The sequence below is a fragment of the Montipora capricornis genome, chromosome 5 (assembly GCF_036669925.1).
Source record: "Montipora capricornis isolate CH-2021 chromosome 5, ASM3666992v2, whole genome shotgun sequence".
NCBI lineage: Eukaryota > Metazoa > Cnidaria > Anthozoa > Scleractinia > Acroporidae > Montipora > Montipora capricornis.
Window position 1 is genome coordinate 19,251,794 of NC_090887.1, and position 26,442 is coordinate 19,278,235.

Here is a 26,442-nt window from a genome sequence, read left to right on the forward strand (position 1 = left end):
GGGACACGTTGCTTGGCACAAGTTTTCCTTGACTTTCCTCCAGCGATTTAGAAGGAAAGGAAACACTTGCATGGATCTCCGCGATGTTCTGTCACTTCGTGGAGGGTGTAAATTGCAGGGTAGGGTTGCAGGTGACTGTTTCAACATAGCTAAAACAACCGAAACTTTACTAATGCTAACATTAGGCCTAAAATGTAATGTTTAAGCCTAAGGTTGGCATTTTTGGGTTGTTTCAGTTATAGCAAACGAATGACCTGCGACCTGCACTTTACTGTCTCCAGTCACTTCAACTCTTCCGTCATTGAGCAGGCGTTACAATTCAAACTGGTTATTTAACAATTATTCCATGAGCGCGTGACTGTTGGATATGAGACGGTAAATAGCCAACGAGGCGCGTAGTGCCGAGTTGGCTATAACCAGTCTCATATCCAACAAGTGCGAATGGAATAATTGTTTTATTAAATTCCTTAAACTCCAAAAATTTGGAAGTACGAAATACGAGCGAAAAAAGCGAGAAAATCCGAGCGAAATCGAGAGAACTTGATGAAGATGTGATGTTGTGTAATACCTTGTAGTCAGACAGACGTGGGATCATCACAAAAACATTTCTTGCCTTTTCGCGTACTTCTAAACATCGGAATTGATTCAAGCTTTCCACAAAAAAAGTTCTTTTTCTTTTTTGGCTTTATTCAAAGAGAAATTTCGCTTTCCGGCGAAAAAAAAGTTAGTTCAGCAACGCTTAACGCAATCATTTACCATATAAGGTCAAACTAAGGTATATGAGCTGATAACCGAGATTGAGTGAACCAGTCAGAGCTCGCGAAATCAATTCAATAAAGCGGGTTATTCGCGACATTGAGAAGATCAGTGCGGAGGTGCGGGATTGGGGGGGGGGGGGGGGGTACTCGCTCGATATATCCCTGGGTGGGGAGGTGCGGCGCGGCCCCTCATACCCTGACCTTGTTTAAGACAAATATCGTTGATTTTCCTAGCCATTTTAAGACAGAATTCCGATTGTTGATACCCTGTTTAAGACATTTAACCCAGTTTAAGACAAAAATTGATAAATCGATACCCTGATTAAGACAAAAAATGATAAATTCGATACCCTGTTCAAGACAGAAATCCCGAAAAACATACCCTGGCTGGCCGCACGTCTCCATTAAGCCCTTATAAGGGAGTACCCCCCCCCCCCCCGGGGGGGGGCTCTACCAATTCATGTGGGCTATCATCCTCATTTTGGTTATGTTGTGAGTTCGTGGCAATTTTTCAAGCGTATCTTTCGTTACTGGTCAAGTAACTGAATAACTGCTTCAATGTTCTACAATCTTAACAAGTAAGTTGTTTATGAGTGGTACCCGTGCGATGCCGAGGGAAACCAAAATATACCTAAGGGACCAGTTTAGCCCAAGGGTATGAAATTGCTTCGGACGTTGTCGAGTATTAGTGCGTAATACAACGAAGACTTCAAATATTACAAGGTAAAAATAAGGCAATCTTAGGAGGAGGGTGACATGGTCTCCTTTTTGGATGTCACGCAACTTGGGGCGAGAGTTGCGTGACGCCCTAATAATGATAAGGGTGACATCATTGCGTATTTATTTAAACTCTTAAGCATCTTCTGATTTCCTGTCCAAAAGACGAATTATGCAAAATGCATTTGAAATTTCAAGACAATATGCTGAAAAAGTACTTGAAAAATGCGGATTCAAGTTAAAACGCTGAAAAGGCAGGATGTTTTAAAGGTATTTAGTTTTTTTCTTCAGACAATTAGGTTACAATTAACACTGCATCATGACCACAGGCGTGAACACAAGACAACTTGCAAGTTAAAAATATATCTACGATTGAGAGGTCAATAATCTTACGTAACTGTGGTCTGTGCGTCGTGTCTCCATATAGCAATGCATCCTGGTTGCTGCGCAGTGCCTTCTGTAGATGCATTATGGTAAAAAGCCAGCAAAGCCAAAGACATCGAGATTTTCAGAGTATATTGGCTTAAGATTGTGATTATTTTTCTACTCACACGCTTCTCTCGCTGCCGCGGCAGCAATAAGATTTGTCTTAGTGATATATTAAAGTTTAGAGTATTAAATTGTTTGGCACAACAACATGGCATTCTTTGTCTCCAATCAGACATGCCGTTCGGCGCAAACACAATGTGTATATAAAACTGCACAGGAGGGGAAGCATAGAAAATCAGATTTTGGCAGCGGTTTTAGAATGCAGTGTCACTCTCACCGGGAATATTTAGTATTATTTATTGAAGTGTTGTTAATGGCTATTGATTTGCTATATGCCAATCATTCACACCTAAACACCGTGACTTCATTTATACCTCTAAGTTTCGGGTGGTTATTGTAATTATTACAGTGTCTCTGATTCAGTCTCTTTTAAGCTTATAACTAAAAACTGCCCTTTCGTCTCCCTCGTGTTTTACAACAGCTTGTAAAAAGTTTGCGGTTTTCTGAACGATGATTGTTATACAAAAAGTTCATCAATGCCTAGTTAACAACTATTTTATTTTATCGATGGTAACATCGTTTAACTCTTGAAACTTGAAAGCAAAGTCATAACAGAGCCGAACTGATGCCTGTTCTTTTTCGATGGTTTGCACTTCACGTCACTGCCCGTATGTGTTATATCTTTTGTTATGTCGGTCAAGGAGCCCTGTGTCGGTCCATTGCATCATTGTGCCAGCAGCATGTGGATAAAGTTAGACAATCGCGTGTGGAAATGCTAAATTCTTCGTAAAAATACGACTACTGTATGCTGCCCATAACGCCCAAGACATAAGACATTGAGGAAGCAGAGAAAGCTGTTAATTCCCCTCTCTTCGCTTCCCCTCAAATGCAACAAGGTTCATGTAAACAAAAACTTCTAGACTCATCCAAAAACCCATTTGATCCCATCTTAGTCTCTCGCGGAGTTTACCGCTGACACAATGAGCATTCGCGTGATTACGTCATGAGCTTTGCTTAATATTTTGGGCCGACCTCGTAATGGTACGGCGGTGTATTTTCTGTTTTTGTAATTCTGGTAGATTTAAAGACCCAACGAGTTCGACCTTCTTTTACTTCGTGAGGAAACGGGCGTGACGAGACGGTTTAAGTAATCCGATCTCAAAAAAGATTGGATCGAGCATCTATTGTTTGAAGTGAAGCACAGCAATAGCTCGGCGGCCATCTTGTCGAGATCTCGGCATAGGAGTGCAAAGTGAGAGGAAAGCAATGGGTGACTGTTGTAAAAATCACTGTCAAAGTTTTTTTTCACATAATGTCGGAGGTTCTGTTTGTAGCACAAGGTGGCTCCGCGGACTTCACTTTTGGCAGGAAGGCCTTTTTTTCTTTCGGAAAGAAACAAGCGTGCGAAATTACGCCTTTCTCCCTTGCATCATTTTCTTGTTTAAATCATCATTAGTATTTCGTACAATGTAGCTGTACAGTTAGCGGTTCAAGTTCGCCAAGAAAGGAAGACTACAATTGGTTGTAAGAGATTCGACTCCGGATTCACTGAAGTATTTCCTAGAATCATTGTAAAGCTTTTGGACTGCTTAGAAGCGGCTGCAATTTGCGCCTGTATATGCTTCCAGTCCGCTGGGGGTAAATTGATCATTGTAAAGCGCCTTTGAGACGTTGGTGATAAGGGCGCTATATAAATGCACCACTTTACTTTACTTTTTAAAGCTCATTATTTTCCATGGCTGTATCCTTGATTCTTTGGTAGGCTCTGTCAGTGACAGATCTAGTCGAAAGTATCTTTCTCATATATCTTAAGTTTTACCCTCGTTCACAAACTTCAAACTTGAAACTTGAAACTTTATAAAGAAAAAAGATGATTCAATAATGATCATCATCTTCTTCATTTTACTGAGAAGTACTTGAAAGGTTTACCTTTGGCTGACTTGACGCGAGGTAGCTTTAAAGATGCTTCAAATTCTTCATTAGCGTATTGATTCTTCATACTGATAAGTTTGTTAGAAAATTTGACTCTTGATGGACCGGCCTTTACACAAACAGTAAGAAGTCCCTCAGCAAGATTGTAGGTTGGTGCGGTGAGTTGAGGGCACCGCAATCCCGCGGTTGTCTAGTAACACATGGCCCCAATAGCCTCGCGCCAACGTTTCTGTCAATCGACCATTGAGTTGGATCTTGTTATTTACTGCTGTTAAATTGAAAATAATCTTCAACATCATAATTATCGAGAGGAAAATTATAATTCAGAGACATTCTTAAGAAAAAATAAAGGGCGGATATGGGTTGTTAAGAATTTTGCTAAATCCAGTAGAATGATTCACTGAAATATCTAGTATTCACAAACCGCTTCAACCTTTTTCATACTTTGTTGTTAATTGTTACCGGTTTCAGGCAGAGAGGAAAGTGACAAATAACATAGTTCCTAACAATAATTATTACAGACTCGCTTATGAGCCAATTGATATTCTAAACACGAGAATGATTCATGATTAACTCTCACCAAAGAGCAGGTGTGGACTGAGCTGAGATTTTGTTTAAAAATGGGTTTTACAAATTGAGTAGCCGTTTGTCAGGTGGCGGCGTCTTTGATGGCATGTTTCTGATGAGTTCCCAAAGCATTTGACATCGAGAAGTCACAACATTATTTATGGTTTAGACAAATTCTCTTATTTAAAACAGAAACGTTATTTGATCTGAAAAGGTCTTGCTGGCTGAAACAAAAAAAGACAAAGTGGCACGCCACTTTATTTAATTACCAGTCTACGAACAATTAAAAGGTATAATGCGAAATGTAGGTTTATTAGACAGATAGAATGACGAGGAAACTCAAAGGAGACCACAAGGCTTCTTTGAAATTAGGTCATCTAAAAAAAAGATTTCGAATGGATGTTCAATGTCAGCAAGGGGTAGAAATTCGCAGCCGGTTAGCAGAGTAAGGATTGCACAGTGCGGACAGCACTTGCCTGCCAACGATGGCGCTGGTTTGATTCCCAGCAACCTCCTTCCGATTCCCAGATTCTGTGTGACATTTGAGGTTAAAGGGGCACTGTCAAGCCAAATTTGCTGTTTTTACGTCAAAACTGGGTAAAAATCTTAATTAGTAATACTTTAGCTCACACGTAAAACATTCCTGACAATCCACTGACAATATATGAAATATATTAATGGCACAAAGAGCAATTCATATTTAATTTTTGGTGTCTTTCTGTAGACAATGTCTTCAAACTTGAAAAAAGTGGCCAGTTTTTTCAAGTTTCAATCCATTTCCATTCTCTCCATCCTTGGCTGCAAACAACAAAAACTAGCTTCAGTGCATTTCAATGGTTATTCGCAACAAGACTACAGCATTACTTTTCGGTTTTCATTGATGCAAGACATCTTTTAGTGTTTTGAGGTTTGACTGAAATAGCCTGACACTCTGCCCCTTTAAGTTTGTTGGTTCTCTACTCTGCTCCGAGAGGCTTTTGTCCGCGGGTACTCCGGTTTTCCACAGCACGTCAAAAGAAGCCCTCAACACATCATGCATGATGGAAACAAAACACATAATCATCAAATCTCGTCAAATAATGACAGCACCTCACCACATAATGACAAAACCACACCACAAGACAAAGCTTGAAGACCAAACGAATAAAGATGACATAAGGAAGTTATGGCTTTTAATAAGTTTGCGTATACTTCAGTGTACATCTCTTTTGAAAACCATCCTCAAGAGTCCGCCCAGATTGTGACACCATTTTCAGTAAGAGCTCCGGAACTGATTTATAAACTTTATGCGCTCTTGTTGGAGGAAAACGGAAGTAATCTTTGTTCTGACAACCCGTTCGTCCCCGAAGCGGCCCCCATCGAGGCGTTAGACGGTGACTTAAAGGGTTGAGTAATTAATTCTAATTGTCTTAGTCATGAAAACAACTTCAGTTTCAAATGATGCCATTGAGTGCTCCAAACAAAGCCAGGGATCACTCAACGAAATGAACAACTTTAAGAGGGGCTAGGGTTAAAAAGTCAAGGTATGACAAAATGATGATATACAGCACCACGAAATGTAATATCTAAACGTTTAGCAGTCATAAAAACCTAGGGTGAATTAAAGCTCTTTGTCTTCATCACACCGTAAATCCTAACTGCGATTTTCATTAGTTTTGCGTTATGAGTTTCCACACTTTGTCATTTAACAGTCAAAATAATAATTAGTGCTGTGTTTCAGGTATAATTAATATAACGGTTAATGTTCTATTTGGTGAGCCTCTATTCTTGCCACATGCACAACAGGGATCGCTGTGCTAACCCCATATCGAGATAGGATATTGATCACTCAGCTACTTTAAACACCTGAAAATTGTATAGGAACGAGAGTACACCCGCAGTGCCCGGCTTCTGCGAAGAAAATCAGCGATAGAAATCACGCCTGAGAGAAAATAATTTGTGAATGATAAAGGTTATAATCAACTGGAATTAATCCTGTTCATTGGGAAGCCCGCAAAACGATCAATGGCTAGGAACGATTTGTCGATTTTATTGAGATATTAATCACACCAAACAAGGCGCATAGTTAATCAGTCAAAGTAAAGGTATCGGTTTCAAAACAAAGAGATATTGGAACTAAGAGTTGTCAGCAAACCGCAATCATTTTGCATTTTGTTATGTTGAAAATGTGTTAAAACACCAGCTTTTCAAAACGCGCGGTTGGCTGTTTCGCAAGTGGCCTCTTAAGCCAGAAAGGTTTTCGGAATATTCGATGAACTAGTTTCTGGTATAATTATTGTTTTAGGTTCCACTTAGGGAGTTTTTTTTTTTTTCAATGGCTATGGAAGTCCGTCATTCTGCCACTGCTTCTACGTTTTTGCTTGATATTAATTAATTCAATATGTCTGTTACCTCACCAAACATTTTCCTCGATTTCAAACGATATATACCGGAAAAAAAGGATTATTAAAGAATATTCAAGAAAATCAATGGAAACTAACAAACAGCCTCTCTTTCAACGACCTACATTCGAAAGGAGGTTATCAGATAGCTGTAGGTTTCCTCTATGATTTCTTTCGCAGAAAAAATATATTATAGGGATGAAACACAGCTATGCATGCCCTCGCCCGCAACTGTCAGAAGATCCTAATATCGTGAACCATAGACTTGTCTATAACCTTCCTAAATAACCTAAATAAATTAACTCCTCTGAAAATGAGGAGGGTTTTGTAAGTGTCTCTTTATTTCTTGGGAAACCATGACAAGCAACTCGGTCAACTTGTGCTATCTGCAAGTGGTATCTTTTGTTTGTTGGGCGACTTGAATGATTCTTTAGAAAGTGACCCATTGTTTTAGCTTCCCCTAGTTGGAAGAGAGAACACAGAAAATGAGATGTTGCCGAAGTGAAAATGTTTCGTTAGCAATCGTGCTAAACTGCATCTAAGAGGATGACTCCAAGAATGGAACTCGTGCCTTTTTATTTTGTTTTTGTCTCAGCGAGTAATCCATTGCAGTCCTAATTAAAACTCAGATTCTATTGCAAATTGGAAAACGTAGTACTCCATACCAAATTATAATTACATTTTTCAGAGTCTTGTATGATTACACGTCGATTTTTCTTCCATTGTAGTCGGTAAGTAGATATCTTAAAGAGCTTCACCTTAACTTAGCGTGAACTATCGACAAATGGTAAACAGGTCAGCGGTTTGATAAGGTGTTTGATACATGCTCTAGGGTGGGCTTGATCGGTCACGCAATCCGTGATTTTTTTGGAGCAGAATAAATACTGATTGAAGGAGGTGACCATAGGGATGTTTTGACTCGCGCAGGCAAATAGAGCTTTATTTTTAAAATATAAAAACCAACTAACTTAGGGCACCTGCTACATCGCCAGGTAATGAGCAATCTGTCGCGAGTTGATGGAGCAGCCTAGCCTTTAAATACGTGACTCCAAAAGCTTCTAGAGCAACATCAAAGGAAATTATTTCTTTTTTCGACATTCTGAAGAGTAAACATTTTTTGAACAGTACTGCTCCAAAATGCTCGTTTGAAAAGTAACACTGTCAAAAGGTCTTCATGTTGTCGTACAAGGCTCTTACGATGAAAGGTGGCTGCTGCGGAATAAATCGTAACAAGGTGCAAATTACCGCGATCAAATATTCATTTTTTGACTTTAAGAAGGAATAAGCTCTACCGTTAATTCGAACCTGATAAGGATTGGTGTCGTCGAGTTCTTCGTTTGGAAATTGACTTGTTTTCGACTGGTATCTTTCTTCGTCATGTGACACAGTTTGATAGGAGATCCTTGTCCTTAATATAATGTATTTGAAACGCCCACGCTTTCACGTGAAACATGTTCATGTTAACATTTTGATGAACGTGACACTTGTCTAATAGTATGGCTCCTTTTCATCCTCTTCTCGGAGAGAATAAAACACTATTTAATAATTCATTCATTTGGTATAGTTGTCAGAATCTATCTATCTATCTATCTATCTCAGTTAAATGAGATTGTTCAAATTTATAGTGGACAATCTTCTTTAATTTTTATGAGAACCGAAAGCATTAAGATTTTTTTTTCAATCGTTTGTCTCGTAGAATCGTGATTTGCTTGTCTGTGCTGTATTGACCGGCCCTCTTGACATGGTTTACACGTACAATCACCGCTTCAGTACGTGCAAACATCGCGCGTTTTTATTGGTCAAACGGCATACTACGCTGTGGTTGGTTAAAATGGGACATACAATAAAACCTTTAACACAATGTAATTGACAGGCTAATTGTCTATCTTTTGTATGGTATTGTAGTAACCCTGGAAGGCAGTGAAGACAACGTGTTCTTTTCTAGAGCCCACCTCAGGTGGTAACTGTTAAAAGCCAGTGACTGGTTAAAAGAAGGCAAAGAAGACAGCCGACTTTACGACAAGTCACGACAAGTGAGACTTAACGACAGGAAATTTTAGGTGAGACCACATTTTGATTTTATTTCTTAAAAGATAACATATGTTTAGGCTTCGAGGATCCCGATCTTTTGAAACAACACGTTTTCAAGACATTGGTTAGTTAGTCTTCCACGCAATTTCCCTTTCGTAGTTTGAAGCAGCAGTATATATATATTTTTTTCTTTGAGAATTTATAAGTTAATTTTGTTTTCGAGGTGAGGCCATATTGTGCTGACCAAACTGATGTCATTTTGCCGGCAACCTGGTCGCAAAGATTTGCGATAAAAAGTATGCATTTTATAGAATCGGTGATTGTCATTACAGTTTTCATCAAAATTTTCTGAACAAGATTTTTTTTCTCGCTGTGAACAAAGTTCCGCAACTGGAGCTTTTACACATAAAATGAAGCGAAGTGGACGTTCTGTTACATTCGCCGGAACTCGCGACTTTGTGAAATCATTTAAGAAAGAAATATTTATTTTCGTGACTTGCTGGATGGCGGTTATCTATTAGTTTAACCTTAAAGTGTACTCTTTTGTATAATGTTACGTTAAAAAGTAATAGAATATTCTAGGCGCTAAGAATGTGTACACTTAAAAAACAGATCGCTATTTTTAGCAGGCTTTGGCATGAAATAGCTTTCACGCGAATTTCAGAGGACGAAACTTTCATCCGCATGACGAAATTGATCTGTTGAGAATGAGGTATCCGTTACTTAGGAATAAATTATTCATCTTTTGACTGATTTACCTACGTGTATGTGCCTTTCCGTCAAAGCTGGCGATGGTATTTTTGTGACGCCCCTCGTGAGCGAGTTGTAACCGAAGAAGGCTTTTGAAGATGCCAAGTGACTTCCGATAAATTGTACTGTACTACGTTTTTGACACACAACATGGCTTGCTCTTTTGTATTCATTTTTATTCGGCATGCAATAACGACTGATATTGCCGCCTTATCGAGAAATTATCTCTGTCGTGAATTAATGGTGATAAATGAAATCGTATGGATATTTTGGTTTCGTTATACAGTTGTATTTTTACAAAAGCTAAATGCCTTTTCCAAAAGCGGATCAAAATTGTATTGGGATTGTTTTTGTTTTTTTTTTCTGAAAATTTTGACATGTTTTGTCTGTACAAACAACTTTGTTTTATTGCTCACTAAAAAATTCGTGAATTTTGTTAACGGAATATAGTTTGCATATGATGTACGGTGTGGAAAAAGGTCCAACTTCCACGAAACGTGACCGTGAAACAGAGGAAAAAACCTAAGGAACTGTCAGCATAAAAGCACGCTAAAGCACGCCTTTGCTATTTCACGTTTATGAGTCATTCGCATGCATTGCGGCGACGGAAACTATGAACCGTTAGCAGCTAATATTGAGGAACTTTGCATAAATATAGATAAGACAGCATCTATTTTGTACAATATATCAGTATTCACAGCTGGCATTAAATTTTTCACTGTGTGTTAAAAAAGCTTACATGTAATCGCGCGTATTGAATGCTTCAGTTGATCCATCCTACTGAAAAAGTGAAGCGGGCTGAAAAGCATTACATTCAACGTGGAGTCAAAAAAGTAGTGAACTATAAACATTTATGTTTAAAAGCTTTGGTACGTGAGAATTTCAGCATTGTAGGATGCGCATTGTGGAGCTAAAGATTAAAAGGTGTTCGGCTGAGAGCCCCACACTGAAAAGCCGCGGCAGGAAGATCATAGCTTTGTTGTGTGTTTCAGTGCAGCATTGTGGTGTAACATGTTAAGTGTTGTTTTATGAGCATACCCAAGAAAGAAAAATAAACAAGCACTGGGGAATAGTGTAAACAATGATTTTAGTTTATTTGTTGTCAGACACTGTGTTAAGTATATGTTAAAGCAGTAGTCAGAGGCGTGTTATCACAAAACACTTTGTGCGTGGTACGAAAGTACATGACTATTATTTACCACGAAAACGACTGAAACAATTCTTAACAAAGATAAACTCGTTGCTGGGTTACGTAAACTTTCATGATAATGCAACGAAAACTACCCCAAAATGTTGTTCTCCATTAGCCTTCTCTGCGCGGCGCTCGTTAAGAAATTTCGCCTGCCTGCGGCAATAATTGAAATTTGAAATTCAAATTTTGGCCGCAAATGAATTTTCAGCTGGCGACTGACACAGAATTTAATTGACTGCTGTGCAATTTCTTCTCAAGTATTCTCTTGTTTTCGAATAACGGGCTATGTACAAATCGATTGCTGATGGACAGCAGTCACCACTGTTTATCTACGGAGTAACTTTTAATTCCCACATGGGCAGAGTAATAACAAAAAAAAAACACTACTTCGCTACGTACGACAGCTCGCGTTATTCGAAAAAACACAGAATGAACAAGAGCAATTAGCGGTTTTTTGTTTAAAAAAGGGATTGTAATTGTATACGAATTTGTGATATCTTTTCTAATTAAAACTTGGGCAGGGTGCGAGGAGACATCAGTAATGAAACAGCCATTTTTTTTACTCCTAAATCGCCTGGGCCGCATTTGGGTAAGCCCTCCTCGTTAATTTTTTGGCAAGAGAAAAGAACGTAGGTCAAATGTTGTAAAGGTCAATATTATTGTTTGAAGGTAAGATTCCCTTGCGTGATGGAACCTATAATGGTGATACGGTGAATTTCAGTTTTAAGTTGCAAAGGATAAAAGCAATCATCCAAAAAGTTGTCTCTAAAACTGCTAATTGGTTTGTGGTTATAGTTTTCGTAACTTTGTGAACCTCTTATAATCCTACAAATAAACAAAACACCCTGTTTTCAATCACCACTATTCACAGCACGTTAACTTTATTTCATGAAAAACCCTGCACAAATTGTGCTTTAATAAAAACTTGTGGCAGCTGGTTTGACTGAGAATCTATTCAAAGCCAACTTTCTCTGTGTGTCGGTTAGTAAGTCGTAAAACGCCAGCGTTCATCATTCGGTGTAGTAAATTCACTTGAAATTGATCAAACAACTTGGTTTTAGCTTGCAATCCTCACAAGGGCAAATGGACAGTGAAGTTTCTTTTGGGCCCTAGGGTGTCTTTCAGCCAGGACAGAACAGGTGTTACTTTATAAAATAGCTTCGGTAAAAATCCAATACTGAAGCGTGTCCCGGGATTCAACAGGTAAAATCTTCAAATCTTTGCTTTTCTGTGCTTTCTGCTTTTAAGGTGTTGCACAAGGTTTGAACGTTTGAATTTGAAAAAGTTGGATATGAAATCTGCGGTTGTTTCAAGTCCCTTCGTGGGTTGCGAAATCGGTCGGATTTCTCTCGAGCAATAAGCGTTAGTGTAAACGAAATAAAAGACCAACACTGAAAGGAAATGCCATTGTGCAGGACATCCTAAAACAATCTTTAAAAAGAGAGTTTAAAAAAAGATGACCGTTTTTAACGGGAAAGGAATTCCAAATGCGCCGTCTGTTCGGGGTTTTACTAAGTAATCTTTGTTTAACAATATGGCGCGTGGCTAAACTTGCTGTGTAAACAAACGCCTATGTAGTGTTAATTTTATTTCAGAACACATTGCACGAAATTAGTTTGGTAATGACCCGATCTTACTCGGAGTGAAACATAATGAAAACCGTCAATCACGTTCATCTACACATACCACTTTTTTTCGTAATACTAATTGCAATTTTTTTTTCGCAAGGTCTGTGATTCGTTATGTCAGTTGAATGTGCTCTGATCGAGAAAACCATTGCATTTTCATTGCTCTTTTCCGTTTAAAAACCATGACTGAAGGAAAAACTGAAAAGTTATGCACTGAGAAAACAGGATTATCACGGATTGGGCGTCAATTCTTAGTATTCACGTTGTTAATCCCGATCCCGGAACAAATTTTGCGATGTATTTTCGGTTTCACTGTACTAAGAACACACGATATCATTTCAATGTGTTTTTGTAGTAGTCCGTGATCACAGAGATGTGCGCCGCGATAAGAGGTTATGTCAATGAGGAATAGATTTCAACTAATGGAATATGATATAAGCCCCTATTATATCACGTCATTGACAAGCCAGCTGATGAAATACTTCGTCGTCAAATTTTCCGCTGAAAGAGGCAACTGATGGTCCGGCAAATTGATTTGCGAAACTTCACTTTGAAGTATGTCATTACGGAATTCAAACCTTTGTGATAAGACTTTTTCAATTTTAGTCTTTCTTTCTTATCGAGGATATACTTTAAGCATTTTTTTTTCGATATGTACTTTGATTGTTCTAGAGGTAACGGTTGTTTGCGACATTTGCACATCAAAATTTGTCTCGCAATTGGCAACCATTAAGATAAACTAATACAACTGTTTGGCAAATACAGTTATACGCAGAGAAAGTTTCAACACGAATAATTTCTTGTTTAATTTGTATGAAGTCAACATGAGAGTATTTTAAGCTATAAAAATCGGTCATGCGTGACTGTATTTAAGTGTTTCTTACAGGAAAAATATTCTATTTCCGATACTTAACCGTTAGATCGTTGCTATCATACATTTTATCACGTATAAAGACACATGTTACGATCAACTCTTTTTTCCAAATCTTGTTTTAACTTTATTATCGGTTGAACATACTCGGAAATGGTCAGATGTTCAGATGAAATACAGCAAACAACTTTGTTCATGTTTGTTCTCTAACTGTACAAAAACTTAAGTACGTAATGAAAAAAATCAAAGTGTGTACCAAATTACCAATACGGACAAATATTTCTGGCATATTGTCAACCTTTTGAAAAACCTCGTAGCCTCTTTTTCCGCTTTTTTTCCCGGCATCTTACATTTATCTTTGGGGTATCTTTAGTGTGATTTGGATGAAATTCAGGAAGTGTTTCGTTTTCCGAGGGTTACAACCTTGAGGTTGAAGTTGTACTTGTTCTTTCATGTGGTGCGTGCTGTTTTCATGCTTCTCTTCTCAATATTGTCGTTTTTCTTACGCCATCAGCCGTTGTTTGCTTAAACGCTCAAGTAGCCGTTCATCACATGTTTATTCCGGCAAATGTCAAGGACGTTTTGTTGGAGTCAAATGACCTCTTAAAACATTATAACAGGATCACAAATCTTATACTGTGATTTTTGGCAAGGTTTTTTGCGGTTAGAAATTAAGTATACAAAATATCTGGCTGGGAACACGACTTCAATCCAAACCAAAGAATTTTATCACTTATATAATTAAGTTCTTACAAAACTACTCGTTTATTGGTAAAACGTGCTCTGTGAAGGCTTTGTCGACACTATTTTTAGAAGGCGACGGCTGGGATCAACCGTCAAGGTGGAACTCTGATTTCCAATATAAGCAACACGATAACAATTTACAGTTGTACGCTATGGGTTTCATAATTTTTAAATCCTCAATAAAGACAGCCGTTCGCAGCTCTTCTTCGTGCGGCTGATCAATTTATCGCTTAACGAAGACAGTGCTCGCAGTCCGTTCTAACAATAGATATTTTTCAAGTAGCTGTGATCCAATGGTGAAATCTGCTTAGCACAAACTGCTTAAACGGGTGTGTTTTTTAGTCGGCGTTCTTTCACACAATGTCAGACAGCCAGATAAGTGGAAACGTTATAATTTGAGCATTCAGACAATCTTACCCAATCGCTGAAGAAGACAGCTGAATCATGAACTTTGTCCCCCGGAGAACCTTGTCACTGCGTTTTGTTCCCGCATTGGCAATGTGATTCTTTTATGTTACCAGTGCAATGAAAGCTACAGAGCGGTGCGTTCCTTTAACGCGGTTTTTAACGCGGTTTGCTACCCTGTGCAAAGTAGTAACAACAAGCGAGTTTATGGATAAAATGCTGTTATCTAGCCATTCAAATATTGATAGTTTCCAGCGGTGGTGCTTCTCGCCTAATCTACACACTCCGAAAAACAAGACAGGTCCAAGAGGAATTTGGTTTAGTAAGTTTTTTATGACTTAAATCAACGAATTGTTGTATTCAGTAATTCACAATCCAGTTAGCAGTTTCCAGCGATGTTGTCCGCTTTACTTCCACGGAGGGAAAATGACAACACCCAGCGAGAGAAGAAAGTAAGCTTGGTTGTGTAGGATATTCTTAAATGTGCCATGTATAAAAGAATGAATTAAGGCCATTTTTCCAAGCGTTTACTGAAGAAAATGGACCGGCATTGTTGTAGCTGAATGAAAATCTTTATATTCATCACTAAAATATGTTCACATATTTTGCATCTCATGATACTTAATATCGTATCGAGTAAATAAGAAAATATAGTAATAAAGAGAGGATCAATGAGTCTAGACGAATATTGTTTACCGACCTTAGCCGGTATGCCTGATATCAAGAGCTTTCAATCAGTTGAAGTTAGAAGCCGCTTTAGCTTTGAAAGGCTCGATATTTTAAGCTTTAAACGGGACAAAAATACTTTAATCTTTGCTTTTATAAGCCCTGTCAATTCACAAACTACCAAATTTAGTCTGGAAATGTTTGCCTTAAGACGCATGACGCCAAATCTCACCAGAAAAAGAATTTGATACTGCGGTTGGTCTTTCTCTAAAAAAAAAACAAAACCATAAATTGTTGGTTTGTTTTTTGGCAAAAAGAAAGGAATAGATAGATACTGGTATTCTGTTCCGATGGGGGACTGCAAATTTTAACGGTTTTATGCTAAAAACAATAGCAATCTCTTCCTCTCTCAAGACTTTAGACTCAGGCTTTGCCTTATTTGTTACCCTGCATTTAAGCAAACACTCCCAAAATCCAAACTCGTCCGTGTACATAAAACCTTGAACGATAATTATACTAGTGAACTCATTGGCGGAGCAGAGGGCTGAAGGAGAACGTGCTGTTAATCCATTGGCTAGAGAATAAGCCATTTTCGAAATATCAAATATTCAGCTTGATAGCGAGACAGAGGGGACGAAAGCAATGAAAACACGTTGGAATGAATGTGACAAATATTTGCATATCATCCACTTTCCTTTGTCTTTGTCCTCTCTTTCAAGCTGAATTTTAATATATCGAAAGTGGCCTATCAATTGAAAGCAGTCTTATAAAGAGGGAATCTTTCACCAAAAGTTGAAGAGAACTTGAAGAAATCATCTCTGAAATTTAAACTAATTTCTATACAACTACTTAGAATGTGACGGTCGATCGACTAATTGTTCGCGCATAGAACATCATTGGCTGTTCTTTCTTTAACACGGAGTCGTACATACGTACTTAATTGACCGCTTCCCAGAGGGGCTTTTCAGGGCCAATGAAACACAACGAAACGACAGAACAGAACAACCACAACAACTGTTAAGAATCCCGACCGGCCGGAGGCAAACCAGTTGGCTATTTACAAGTGCATCTGGGAAGTTGAACCAGGGACTACTAGGAACAAATTAAACGAGTGGTCAGAGCGGGTTTTGAACTTGGGATCCCCGGATCTCAAGGCAAGCGCCCTAACCACTGGGCCACACTGCCTCTTGGCGTATATGTCACCCTGACTGTGATTTTGCAGAAGCAGAGTTTCTGTTAATTTGTAACCGCCAATATATCTTATTATTCTGATTCCGAAACTCAAAAGTGACGGTCAATCAATTGTTTTCGCAATCGTTTTACTACAAACAGTTCTACGACTGAAATGATGTTGAAAGCAATTTAAAATAGTTTCTTAGTGATCACAGTTTTTCAGCTGTCAACAATTACTTGAGAAAGCCGGAGTCCAGTCTAGATCACATGGAATATTGCTTTGGTTATCACAGAGTTTCTTTGTTTTGCGATTAGGTTTAACAGGTGCTAGGAGACGTTCACACAGAGCTATTGCTCGCCGAGGAAACATTTTTCTCTTTCGTTTAACAAAGCAACCCGCAACACCTGCACAAATGGCGTCATTTTGTCCGTCTTATTACCACATTATTTTAAATCCAATTGGAACTTTTCAGTTCGTTGTTTCCGAACCACGCTATTGTGGAATCAAAGTCAGTTTTTAACCCACTAGTTGTCAATTATATTTATCTTTAAAATGGCGTAAAAGCGTAAGAAAAAAAAAAGCACCCTCATTAAGTGTAGTTTATTCCAGTTGCATTGATGTGGATGAGTTCATTACGTAACTTGCCCCTGATCATTTCATATATGCGACTGTTTCAGTACGACCCTAACCATTCAAACAGTATTCACGCATCGAAGTTTCTCGTCTTGCCCGGCGTATTGGTCTAATTCTCCTCAACCAAACAAAGTCGAACCACGTTTGTTGGCCTTATTACTTGAAAGTACCATCGTCTTGTTATGATGATGTACGATAGCAACATCTTTGACGGGCACGCGACAGAATAAACTGTCGACTTTACAGCGATACATTTATTACCTTAACATTGAGATCGATGGTTGTGTAAATCTGATAATCTAAAAAAAGTAATTTTGTTCTCTCACCTAAGTAGTATTTAACGTTGATCTAGACAAAATGCAGGATGCGAAAGACAAGCGACCTTCAAACTAAGTGGATACAAATTTTGTTTCATGACATAGTTATGGAGCTATAAGATGTGTTGTAAAACTTTCGTTAAAGACCTTTGACATTGCTGGTGAAAAAGTGATAAATACACAGTGAAAAATCATTGCTTTGTTGCCTGGAGCTAAATTCTTGATTATAAATTATCATAAAGTTTGATTTGAGAGCTATCAAAGCAGGCATCATTCACCCTTTTACAGTGGGTCTAAAAACTACCTCAGGCGCCAGCGAAGAAGAAATTAAACAGTCATCTGGCACTGTTCCTGCAATTGAAATGCTCCCTACTAAAATTTCTTCCTCCAGATCCGTTTTACCTTTTTGTCGTCACCTATAGGATTCTTTTTTTTTTCCAACGCCCATAACACTTTCGAGGCACATGCGCTTTTCCCACATCGCCACATTACACTTAGAGCCTTCGTTCAACAGTTCCGCTTACTTACGTCTCAAATGATTTTTTAACGCCCGTTGTCAACTCGCTTTCGCAATTAGTGTGGTCAACTCCTTGTGGAAATAAGAAACTCCCACACAGAAAACGTCCTTCAGTTTGCTCGCAGAAAATTATTTCATATCCCTGGACACTTTCATATTACTTTATTCATTCTGTTTTATTCACTTCATTTTATCTCTTCGTGATTTTTTATGAATTTGTTAACGATCAAGGGCTATATTTCAAGACTATAATATCTTTTATAGTCTTTTCACAATCTTTTCTAGAACAACAACCCTTATTTTGATGTTTTGGTATTATTACCATCGCAAAGACTTCGTGTTTCTACAAATATAACTTGAACAACAGTCTTGTCTTCAGTTTGCCGAAGTCCTGCAATTTCAGCTGTGGGGTCATTTGAGCACAAATAAAAACAAGGAGCTGCAATTTCTCTTTTCAAAAAAATATCATTAAATAAGCAAAAACAGATCCTTGATTAACGGCTGTTACGTTTCTCACAGATTGAGGTAAAAGCTCTTTTAATGAGCAGAAAGAGGGTAAAATTGGTCATATCGACATTTCTCTGGCACAGTGTCAACTGAAATTAAGATAGCGAAAGATACCAATCAAATAACATTTGAAAATACGTTACTTGAAACTAAGTACACTGAGTTGGTCTAGTAAAGATATTTTGCTTTTAATCCGCAGGCGCGCACTTTTTTTCACCGTGCGAAATCGAACTTTCTGAGTGCCTTTCTTTTACAACAACCGGAAAATATATTGTTTATTACTTCACAATGACTTCATTTTTGGACGTATTTCCTTCAGTTTAAATATCAATTGTTTGCGCATTCAAAAATTATGAAATAAAATATCAAACGCTCTTCATTTTATCCTACTTGGAGCTGGTGGTACACTCTGTTCTACATGGACTAAACTGTAACTCTTGTCAAGAAAAAAGGAAAAATTTCTACTGATCACAGTAAACCATTGGACGCAGATTTCAACTTTCTTCATTTAGCAAAATGTAAGTCGTGTATTTTATTTTTGCCAGCGTAAATCTATACATGTATTCATGGTTCAGTAACCGCGGTACTGAGAGAATCGCAATCCATGATCGGCTCTAGCTTTTCAACCAATTAAAAAGGCACAGAAATTTACATTACAACATACGTTATATGTTGGAAAGAACTAAAACTCTTCAAGTTATTGCTGGATCTCTCGCGGTTTTTAGTAACATTCTAGAGCAAGATCAGATATGTAAACACCATTTTAGCATCATTTGAATTGGAGGAATCATGCAATCACTGTGATATTTTGTGGCACAGTCAGCCAACTGATAAGTTTTTCAACCGTCATCACGTTTTATTTTATTTGGAAGACAAAGCCTTTAAACGATAAAATAAAATGCTCTAAAATGACCTCGACTTCTCAATGGCAAATGTATTTTATTCGAGCAGTCTAACATGGAATCACAACGAAGTCTACTTGAATCGAGAGACTCAGGACTAAAACACAATTGGGAAGAATTTCTTTTTGCATTGATCATTCTAATATCTCCATTAAATGTTTGCTTGTTTATTTTGTGGAACTATGAGAACCGAAATAAGTTGTTGTTGTTTTTCTGTTTGTTGATTATTTTGGGTCGCTATTTTTAGCATTTAATCCTGACTATAAGCTGAGTTATTTAATGGGCCTTCTTCTATTACTTAATAAACAAGAGCGGAAGTAGAGTGGGGGTATTAATTATCAAGAGGCAGATTGTGGTAGGGAGTAAGAGGCATTCACAGTCAGCTGAGAGAAATTCGCGTGATTTTCTGAAAAAGCTTTCCCGATTATCACTTGTCAATATATTTTCGTACAGTACTGAAAAAAAACCGCTCAACCGTTTTCATTTCACGTAATTTCGGAATTTATGCCGGAATTGATTGCAAAAGTTCAGTTTAAGCCACATCGTATCGTACAATGAAAAGAACTGTAACGTCTTGACTAACCTTTTTCATTGGTAAACTTGCATAATTGGAAGCAGCTTACACGTAAAATCAGCTCCTATGAAATGATTTTCGCTTCTAGTTTGGATCTAATGATAAAATTAGATGAACATGGACACTGAGTTGAGTTCTAGTCATGCATAAGGTTCTACGATTTAAGTGTTTGCATGCAGTAGTTAAGCTACGTAGTACACAGAAACGTTTTTCATAAGTTCAGAGAATTGGCTCTTGAGTCTGTAGATGAGCAGCTATCTTCTACAGAAAGGTCTAGATGCATGATTGTAGTGTTTCATTGTGCTCTAGTAGATGGTTCTAGCTTTGGAGTTTGGATAAAAACCTATATTAGTCTGTTTAAATCAAAGCTACAGAGCAATGCTTTCCTCTTGTGGAGTTTACTTTTTTGAACAATGTGTTATCCGTAGTTCTGTATCTAAAATTTGGTTGATGAAATGTCAGTGACAACTGTGTTTGAACTCTGTTCAAACGTGTCATCTGTGGCTTCGTGAAACCCGAGTTTTGTTTTGTTTTGTATTTTTCTTGCATTTAGTCCCATGATCTCTTGATGCTGTCTCCAAATGCTGTCTGCTCCTTTGAATGAAAAGACTTGACTATTTCTATCAGGCTTCGTCTTCAAACTATTTTCGATTTTTTGTTCAAAAAGCTAAGGACATTTTGCTCTGGCACTTTTAATCACTTTTGACGAAAACTAATAGTAACTTACGAAATTTTAGCACCAAAGGATTGTCTTAGGAAAAACGATCAAGAGACGTAAAGAACGAAACAATGTAGAAATCAAGTGTTTGAAAGGAAATACGGAGATAAGAAGTGGTTTCAAGCACTTGAGAGGAATAAGTGGCCGGGTTTAACAATCAGAGCTTTCAAACGGTGTAGTTTTTTCCAAAAAAGTCTCAAACTAAAATCAGCGAGCGTGATAACTAGCATGAATAGTCTGAGAAGTCTAAATATATTATTACTACATGTACAGCAAACTGTCAAAAGAAGAAATCCTAAGTTGTTTCATCTTCGGTCAATCCTCGGCGGCACTCGGCTTTCAATGATCTATCCCCGCATTAATAGTGTTTTACCGGAATCTTCCGATTCCTGAATGTTGCTCAGCAGACCTATGTATCCTAGCAGCACACATTTTGATTGATGCCCCTGAGTAACTTGTACGTGCAGTTGTGATCACGTGATGAGATAAAGGCGACAATCGGAAATTTAGTATTATAATACGGCAAACATTTGCCAAGAAAGATCGGAACTACACGAGACGAAGTCCGCATGTCACGTAGGCAAATCAATTATGGGATTTCCTGGTGTTTGATTCCCGAAGAGATTTCTTGTCACAGGTTTCTTATCTTATAAGGTCAGTACTTTTGGTATGAGGCAGTCCACAAATTCATAGGTCATACCTGGCTTGGTTTAGACACTATTGGAGAGTCGAAAGCGACCATTCTTGTGATTTTATTTCGGTGTAAGCCATTGAGAACTTTTTCCATTTTTGTACATCTAGCAAGGGTAAGGAAATTGTTTCATTTTAACCACTCTTGGTGTTCTTGTTGCTAATTTTTTACGTCTGCGAAACAATATTTTATCTGTAATCATATTCATTCAGCTTGCTTATTACTTTCTTTTCATCTGTTGGTCTTTACATTTTTGTTTTTCGTGTTAACTCCCACTCGGCGTTTGAGTTTAAGTCATCCTTCTCCGCCCCGGCAATATCTAAGATTTGTAACTATATCGGCCTCTTTGTTAAAAACCCTCGACTCCCAAGTTTTGTTTCTTCTATGTCATCAACTAACAAAACGTTTTCCTTCCTGGCGTTTGAGCCGCGACACGCAACTTATTTCAACTTTTCAAATCTGGACGCATGCTACATGTAGTAATAGTGAGATATAAACCTGATTGCAGGGTTTTGCAAAGAGTTCATTGAAACGCCAGTAAAATTGTTTCAAAAATTGAAAGCTTAGACTTCTAAATGAGCAGTAGTGGGTGAGTATTTCGCACGATCTAGCCTCAGTTGTTTAAAAGGTGGATACTGTCATCCCGATTAATCGTTATTCAGCGAAGAGGGCGCTCTCACAGTCAGCTGAGTCTGTCCACACTAATGCGTTTTCGTTTGGAAACGGATCCATTTCGATATGTTTAGGCCTTCTGTTCACACTAAAACGCAGTGTGTATTCATCGAAACCGCATCGATTTGAAAACGCTCTCGAAAGTGGATAAACATTAAAGCGCAAAGATAGCGGGTAATGGTCCCGGTGGAGGGGGGGCGGGGGGACTCCCATATGAAACACACGGGGATGTTCATCGTCTCGCTTAGGGGTGTAAATTTTTTATTTTGGTCTCGCTTAGGGTGTTCCAGGCAAAGCGCCAATATTTTAAGCCGCCAAGGTCTCGTTTAGGGTTCCGCGAAGAAACACAGAATTACGCAAAGACAAACAGAAGTCAAATTTTCTTTTTAATTAATTAATTACCGTGTTTTGTTTAGGGGTCAAAATTTGCTTAAGCCACGCCCAAATAGGTCTCCTTTAGGGGTCACAAAAGCTTGAGCCACGCCCAGATGATCTCCTTTAGGGGTTAAATTCAAAATTTCCGACGAGCATCCCCGTCTGTTTTTAATCTTCGTTAAACCATGTTGAATTCAACATATTTTGTGGGTGTAAATTAGTTTTTGGTACAGTATCTTAATTATAATCTTCGTTATTTTCTATTCTCCACCAGGATGAGCGATATTCTTCCCCAGGTACCCTCCCCTGGCAGTGCGTTGTACCATCGTATTCCAAAATGCGCTCGTTGTCGTAACCATGGCGCGCTTTCATGGCTGAAGGGGCACAAACACTACTGCCGCTGGAGGGACTGCACATGCTCGAAGTGCCTTCTCATTGCTGAGCGCCAGCGCATAACGGCTGCTCGTGTGGCGCTTCTGAGACAGCAAAGGAAGAACACCGAAGTGTCCCATAAAATGGATCACAAGGAAGGAGAGAAGGAACCAGTGAACAAGAGTTTTGGTGAAGATGTGTATCAAAGACCCTCCATGGTTCTCAACTCGTTACCACCATTGCATGGGCGAGATGAAAGTGATGAAGACTACGAAGGTATGAGTTCTGCCTCGGTCATAGTCATACGTATACCCAATACATCCTCATTATGATATTTCTACTGCTTGCAATGCACGCACGACTCAGAGTAACCGCGTAAGGTTAAGTGAATCTGTAGCATGCAGCTACATTGGAAGCTGTGACCCTCTCCTCGGATAATAACGAATTCTATTATAATTCTCAAATAGTAGGCGAGCTATAATTAGCCAATTTAGCGGGCCGTATTGCACGGCTCGGCGAGTTAATTTGAAAATTTGTTTCTGTTGCTTTATTTGAAGGTCTAGAGATAAAATAAATATCTTACTAACTTCGTTTTCTCGGGAGTTACTATAAATTACGCCTTCTTGTTTTTTTCCACTTCAATTCAGTTATGGTCCCTTCCCACTCGGGACAGAGATTCTTTGATTGCACTAGCCTACATGTAGCCGTACCCTCCCCCCGTTTTTTCCTCCGGGGTGGGGGGGGGGTGCGGCTATGATTACACGTGACGTCACGGCGGCTATGTTGGTGGAAAGAACAATGGCGAAAAAGACTTTTGGGAATTTGACTCTATTATTTTGCAAAACTTGAGCTACGTTTTTCTATTGTTTTTGCACCAACGTGGCCGTCTTATCACGTGAGTGCAATCAAAGGATTAGTGACGTAATAAGTCAAAGTAACAAGTCTCGCTAGTCGTCGTCGCAAAGTACAGCAACGAGGCAGCTTAACAAGGTCGAACCGAAAGCATACTCTGATGCCTTTGTCAGCCACTACACGGTCCATGTATGACCTTGGAGCACAGCTTACAGCCAACGGAAATCAGCTGTATGCCGGTTTTTCCTGAGGCAGGAAAACCGGAGAACTCGGAGAAAAACCCTCGAAGCAGAGTAGAGAACCAACACAAACTCAAGCCAATTATGGCGTCGGGTCGCGTCGAAGTGAAGTCAAGTGAAGTGAAGTGCGTTATAACTTACAGGAACCAACCAAGCAAAGAAACTACAGTCTAACGTTGCCGTGACCTCCAGCTGGTGTCATTCTGGATACCTTCGGTACCTCACATGTAAATGAACCACTGGCTTACTTCCCGCCGGTTTAGATTTCTCGAGGGATGTGGTCAGTCAAATATTATATTGCAATTTTAAACAAGCATCTTATTCGCTTACCCTTACTTTTTATCTCTCCCGACAAAAGACGAAAATACTCAGCGTTTTCGTTTTGTGTCGCAGCAATTGAATTAACGAGCAAATGATTTCAATTTTCAGACGAAGATATTGATCAGCAACTGTCCCCGACGGCATCTGAAGAAACCACAGTTTCGCAAAAAGAACAGTCTATCGAATCTGAACCTACAGTTATTGACGGTGTCCGAATAAAAACCGAACCAGGGAAAACATCAGACGACGAAGACGAAGCGAACACCTTCACCCCGACAACCGAAAACTCATCGCAACTTCAGTCTCCCAAAAGAAAACTCAACGGGGAGGCGCATCACGAAGATTCCGATGTCTCACGACTACACACGAAGATTCCCCGAACATCTGAAAGCCCAAGTGCGGGGAGAAAGCTTCATCCGGACCCACTCGGTTTGCTGATCAGAGCGTTTCCAAGTCAGTGCCGTAGCGTTTTGGAACTAGTCCTTCAAGGGTGTGGTGGAAATGTAGTCCAAGCTATTGAATGCTTGCTTCAGAACCAAGAAAAGAAGCAACTTCCCTTTCCTATGCATTTCCCTGTCATGGGTAGCGTTGGAGGTCCTCCCCCTACAATGCACCCTGCATTGCATTTCCAAGGTCCTCCATTGTTTCGCAAACCAGAACCTTTTGCGCACGGATTCCACAGAGCCCCTCTGAGTCCAAACTGTCCCTACCCCCCACCACCGCCGTTACTGAAGCCAAAGGCACAAGTATCCGCTTTTCCATTTTCAATGGATAGCGTCTTAGCTTCATCGCCAAGCAATGCAAACATGAGCTGCGGCTCACCTAAAGAGGACGAGAAATCAGCGGTAATACACTTTTGCACAAAGTGCGGACGTAAAGCCAGCTGCGAGGACAATTTCTGTGCCTTTTGCGGTCAGAAGCTTCATAAATAACGTAATTCTAAAGTTGGGCTTTGCAATTTTACGCTTTTAATACAGAGTTTGCTTATATTTTATTCGCCGCTGAAAGCTCAAATACCTGTAAGTAACGAAAATCTGATTCCAGCATCCTTTTCCTTCCCATCCAATCCCAACCTCGTTCCCAGGGCTTTTCTGTCCGCCCTACTCTCGGCGGAAAAAGGCCCTGGGAACGAGATTGATCCAAGCCTACGATTCCCTGCGCTTCCAATAACTATAAAAATAATAGTAATAGTAACAATTTACGTTTGAACACGGGTTAACGGGTAAGGCGAGGCGAGCTTGTTTGAACACTTAACGAAGAGGGCTGAAACACCCACCCTCTGAGATATGTAAAGCTTACTCAACAACCGGGTTTTGTCCTGTACTGATATATTCGAGGACGACGTCAAACTTTATTTTTGCAAAGTAGTTGAGCCTTTAAACATTATTTGGTGATTATCATTTTTCTTTTTCGAATTATCATTTAGAGCTGAACTAACAGTTATCTGCCCTTGTGCATGATCTTTGGTGATGAAGGTTATTTTAAGTTTAGTGTTACGGATCTTGGCCTAATCCATTCTAGAGTTACCGGGACATTGCGTGTTTAAGTCTAATCCCGAAATTTTAAGTTCTTGACTAAGGTCAGGCCTAACAATAACCCTCAGATTCCTACGAAGACCTTATAAGGGCGATAACTTGTATTAAAAAAATTCTGCAATATTTAGTTCCATAATGCGTAAAATGAGCCGCCACAACGTGACACTCGAATGCGTTGTATACTTACCGTCTTTGAAATCAGTATCGATCTCAATCCACAACGTCCGCCCTTCTCAATCCGTCGTACGTATGAAAATCCCAAAATGTGATTAAACATAGGAAAACAATTTAGACGTTTTTTTTTCGTTTTTGTAGAGGTGGAAAATATCAAAATATACTTGACAAGGTCTCATGCATGCGTTGATGGTTAAGACCCAGAAGTGTACAAGTGCTATAAATATCAATCATTCTGTGTTACATGTCGAAGAGGGTACACTCTATACATAACTGTAACAGTGATAACTATGTACTCTGTTTTCAAAATAACATATATATAAAGAGACATACATTGATGACGAATTCGAAAATACTCGGAAAGCCGGACAATATAATAAAACCAACACTTTTTGCAAGAATTGAAAATCTGTGTCGTTGTCTTTGTTTTACTTGTATCTCAGAACTTAAATCTGTGTTGATCGAAAAATGGCTATATCCTTTTACTCAGAAAGCATCCACAAAATGTATGAACCCGCCTCGTTTAAATTGTTTTAAGTTTTCTAAAGGAAACCTACGGTGACCTGACCCATTCTTCAGCTTTTAAAGGTATTCTCGGTTTTCACATGACGTCAAGACCGCCATGTTGGTGCCCCTACACAAACAAAACGGCGGCCATGTTGGAGCCCCGACCAAATCCTCCGGGAATTCAACTCTATTATTATGCAAACGCTTTCTTTTGTTTTCGTTGAAAAACAT

At 39.0% G+C, this 26,442-nt stretch overlaps 2 protein-coding genes across 10 annotated transcripts in view; one reads left to right on the forward strand and one right to left on the reverse strand.

Annotated features, from left to right (window-relative positions):
• LOC138049803 (doublesex and mab-3 related transcription factor 3, truncated-like) overlaps positions 1–9,775 on the reverse strand; it is a 66,478-nt gene extending 56,703 nt beyond the window's left edge. For 2 of the 5 annotated variants that reach the window (XM_068896243.1, XM_068896233.1), the window contains exons 1-2: positions 9,634–9,775; positions 3,894–4,164 (exon numbers count right to left, since the gene is read on the reverse strand). The gene's annotated coding sequence lies outside the window, so the exon portion shown is untranslated. Of the gene's footprint in view, positions 1–3,893; positions 4,165–4,329; positions 4,382–8,149; positions 8,203–9,633 lie in introns of those variants that run through there. The other 3 variants (XM_068896235.1, XM_068896234.1, XM_068896236.1) reach the window with 3 other exon arrangements.
• Positions 1–26,112, forward strand: part of LOC138049805 (doublesex and mab-3 related transcription factor 3, truncated-like) — a 199,411-nt gene extending 173,299 nt beyond the window's left edge. For 2 of the 5 annotated variants that reach the window (XM_068896246.1, XM_068896247.1), the window contains 3 exons: positions 8,750–8,904; positions 22,486–22,859; positions 24,104–26,112. In XM_068896246.1, coding sequence (XP_068752347.1) covers positions 22,487–22,859; positions 24,104–24,927 — 1,197 coding nt within the window. In that variant the 5' untranslated portion in view covers positions 8,750–8,904; position 22,486 and the 3' untranslated portion in view covers positions 24,928–26,112. Of the gene's footprint in view, positions 1–1,646; positions 1,746–8,749; positions 8,905–11,754; positions 12,021–14,386; positions 14,788–22,485; positions 22,860–24,103 lie in introns of those variants that run through there. The other 3 variants (XM_068896248.1, XM_068896250.1, XM_068896249.1) reach the window with 3 other exon arrangements.
• The last annotated feature ends 330 nt before the right edge of the window (positions 26,113–26,442 follow it).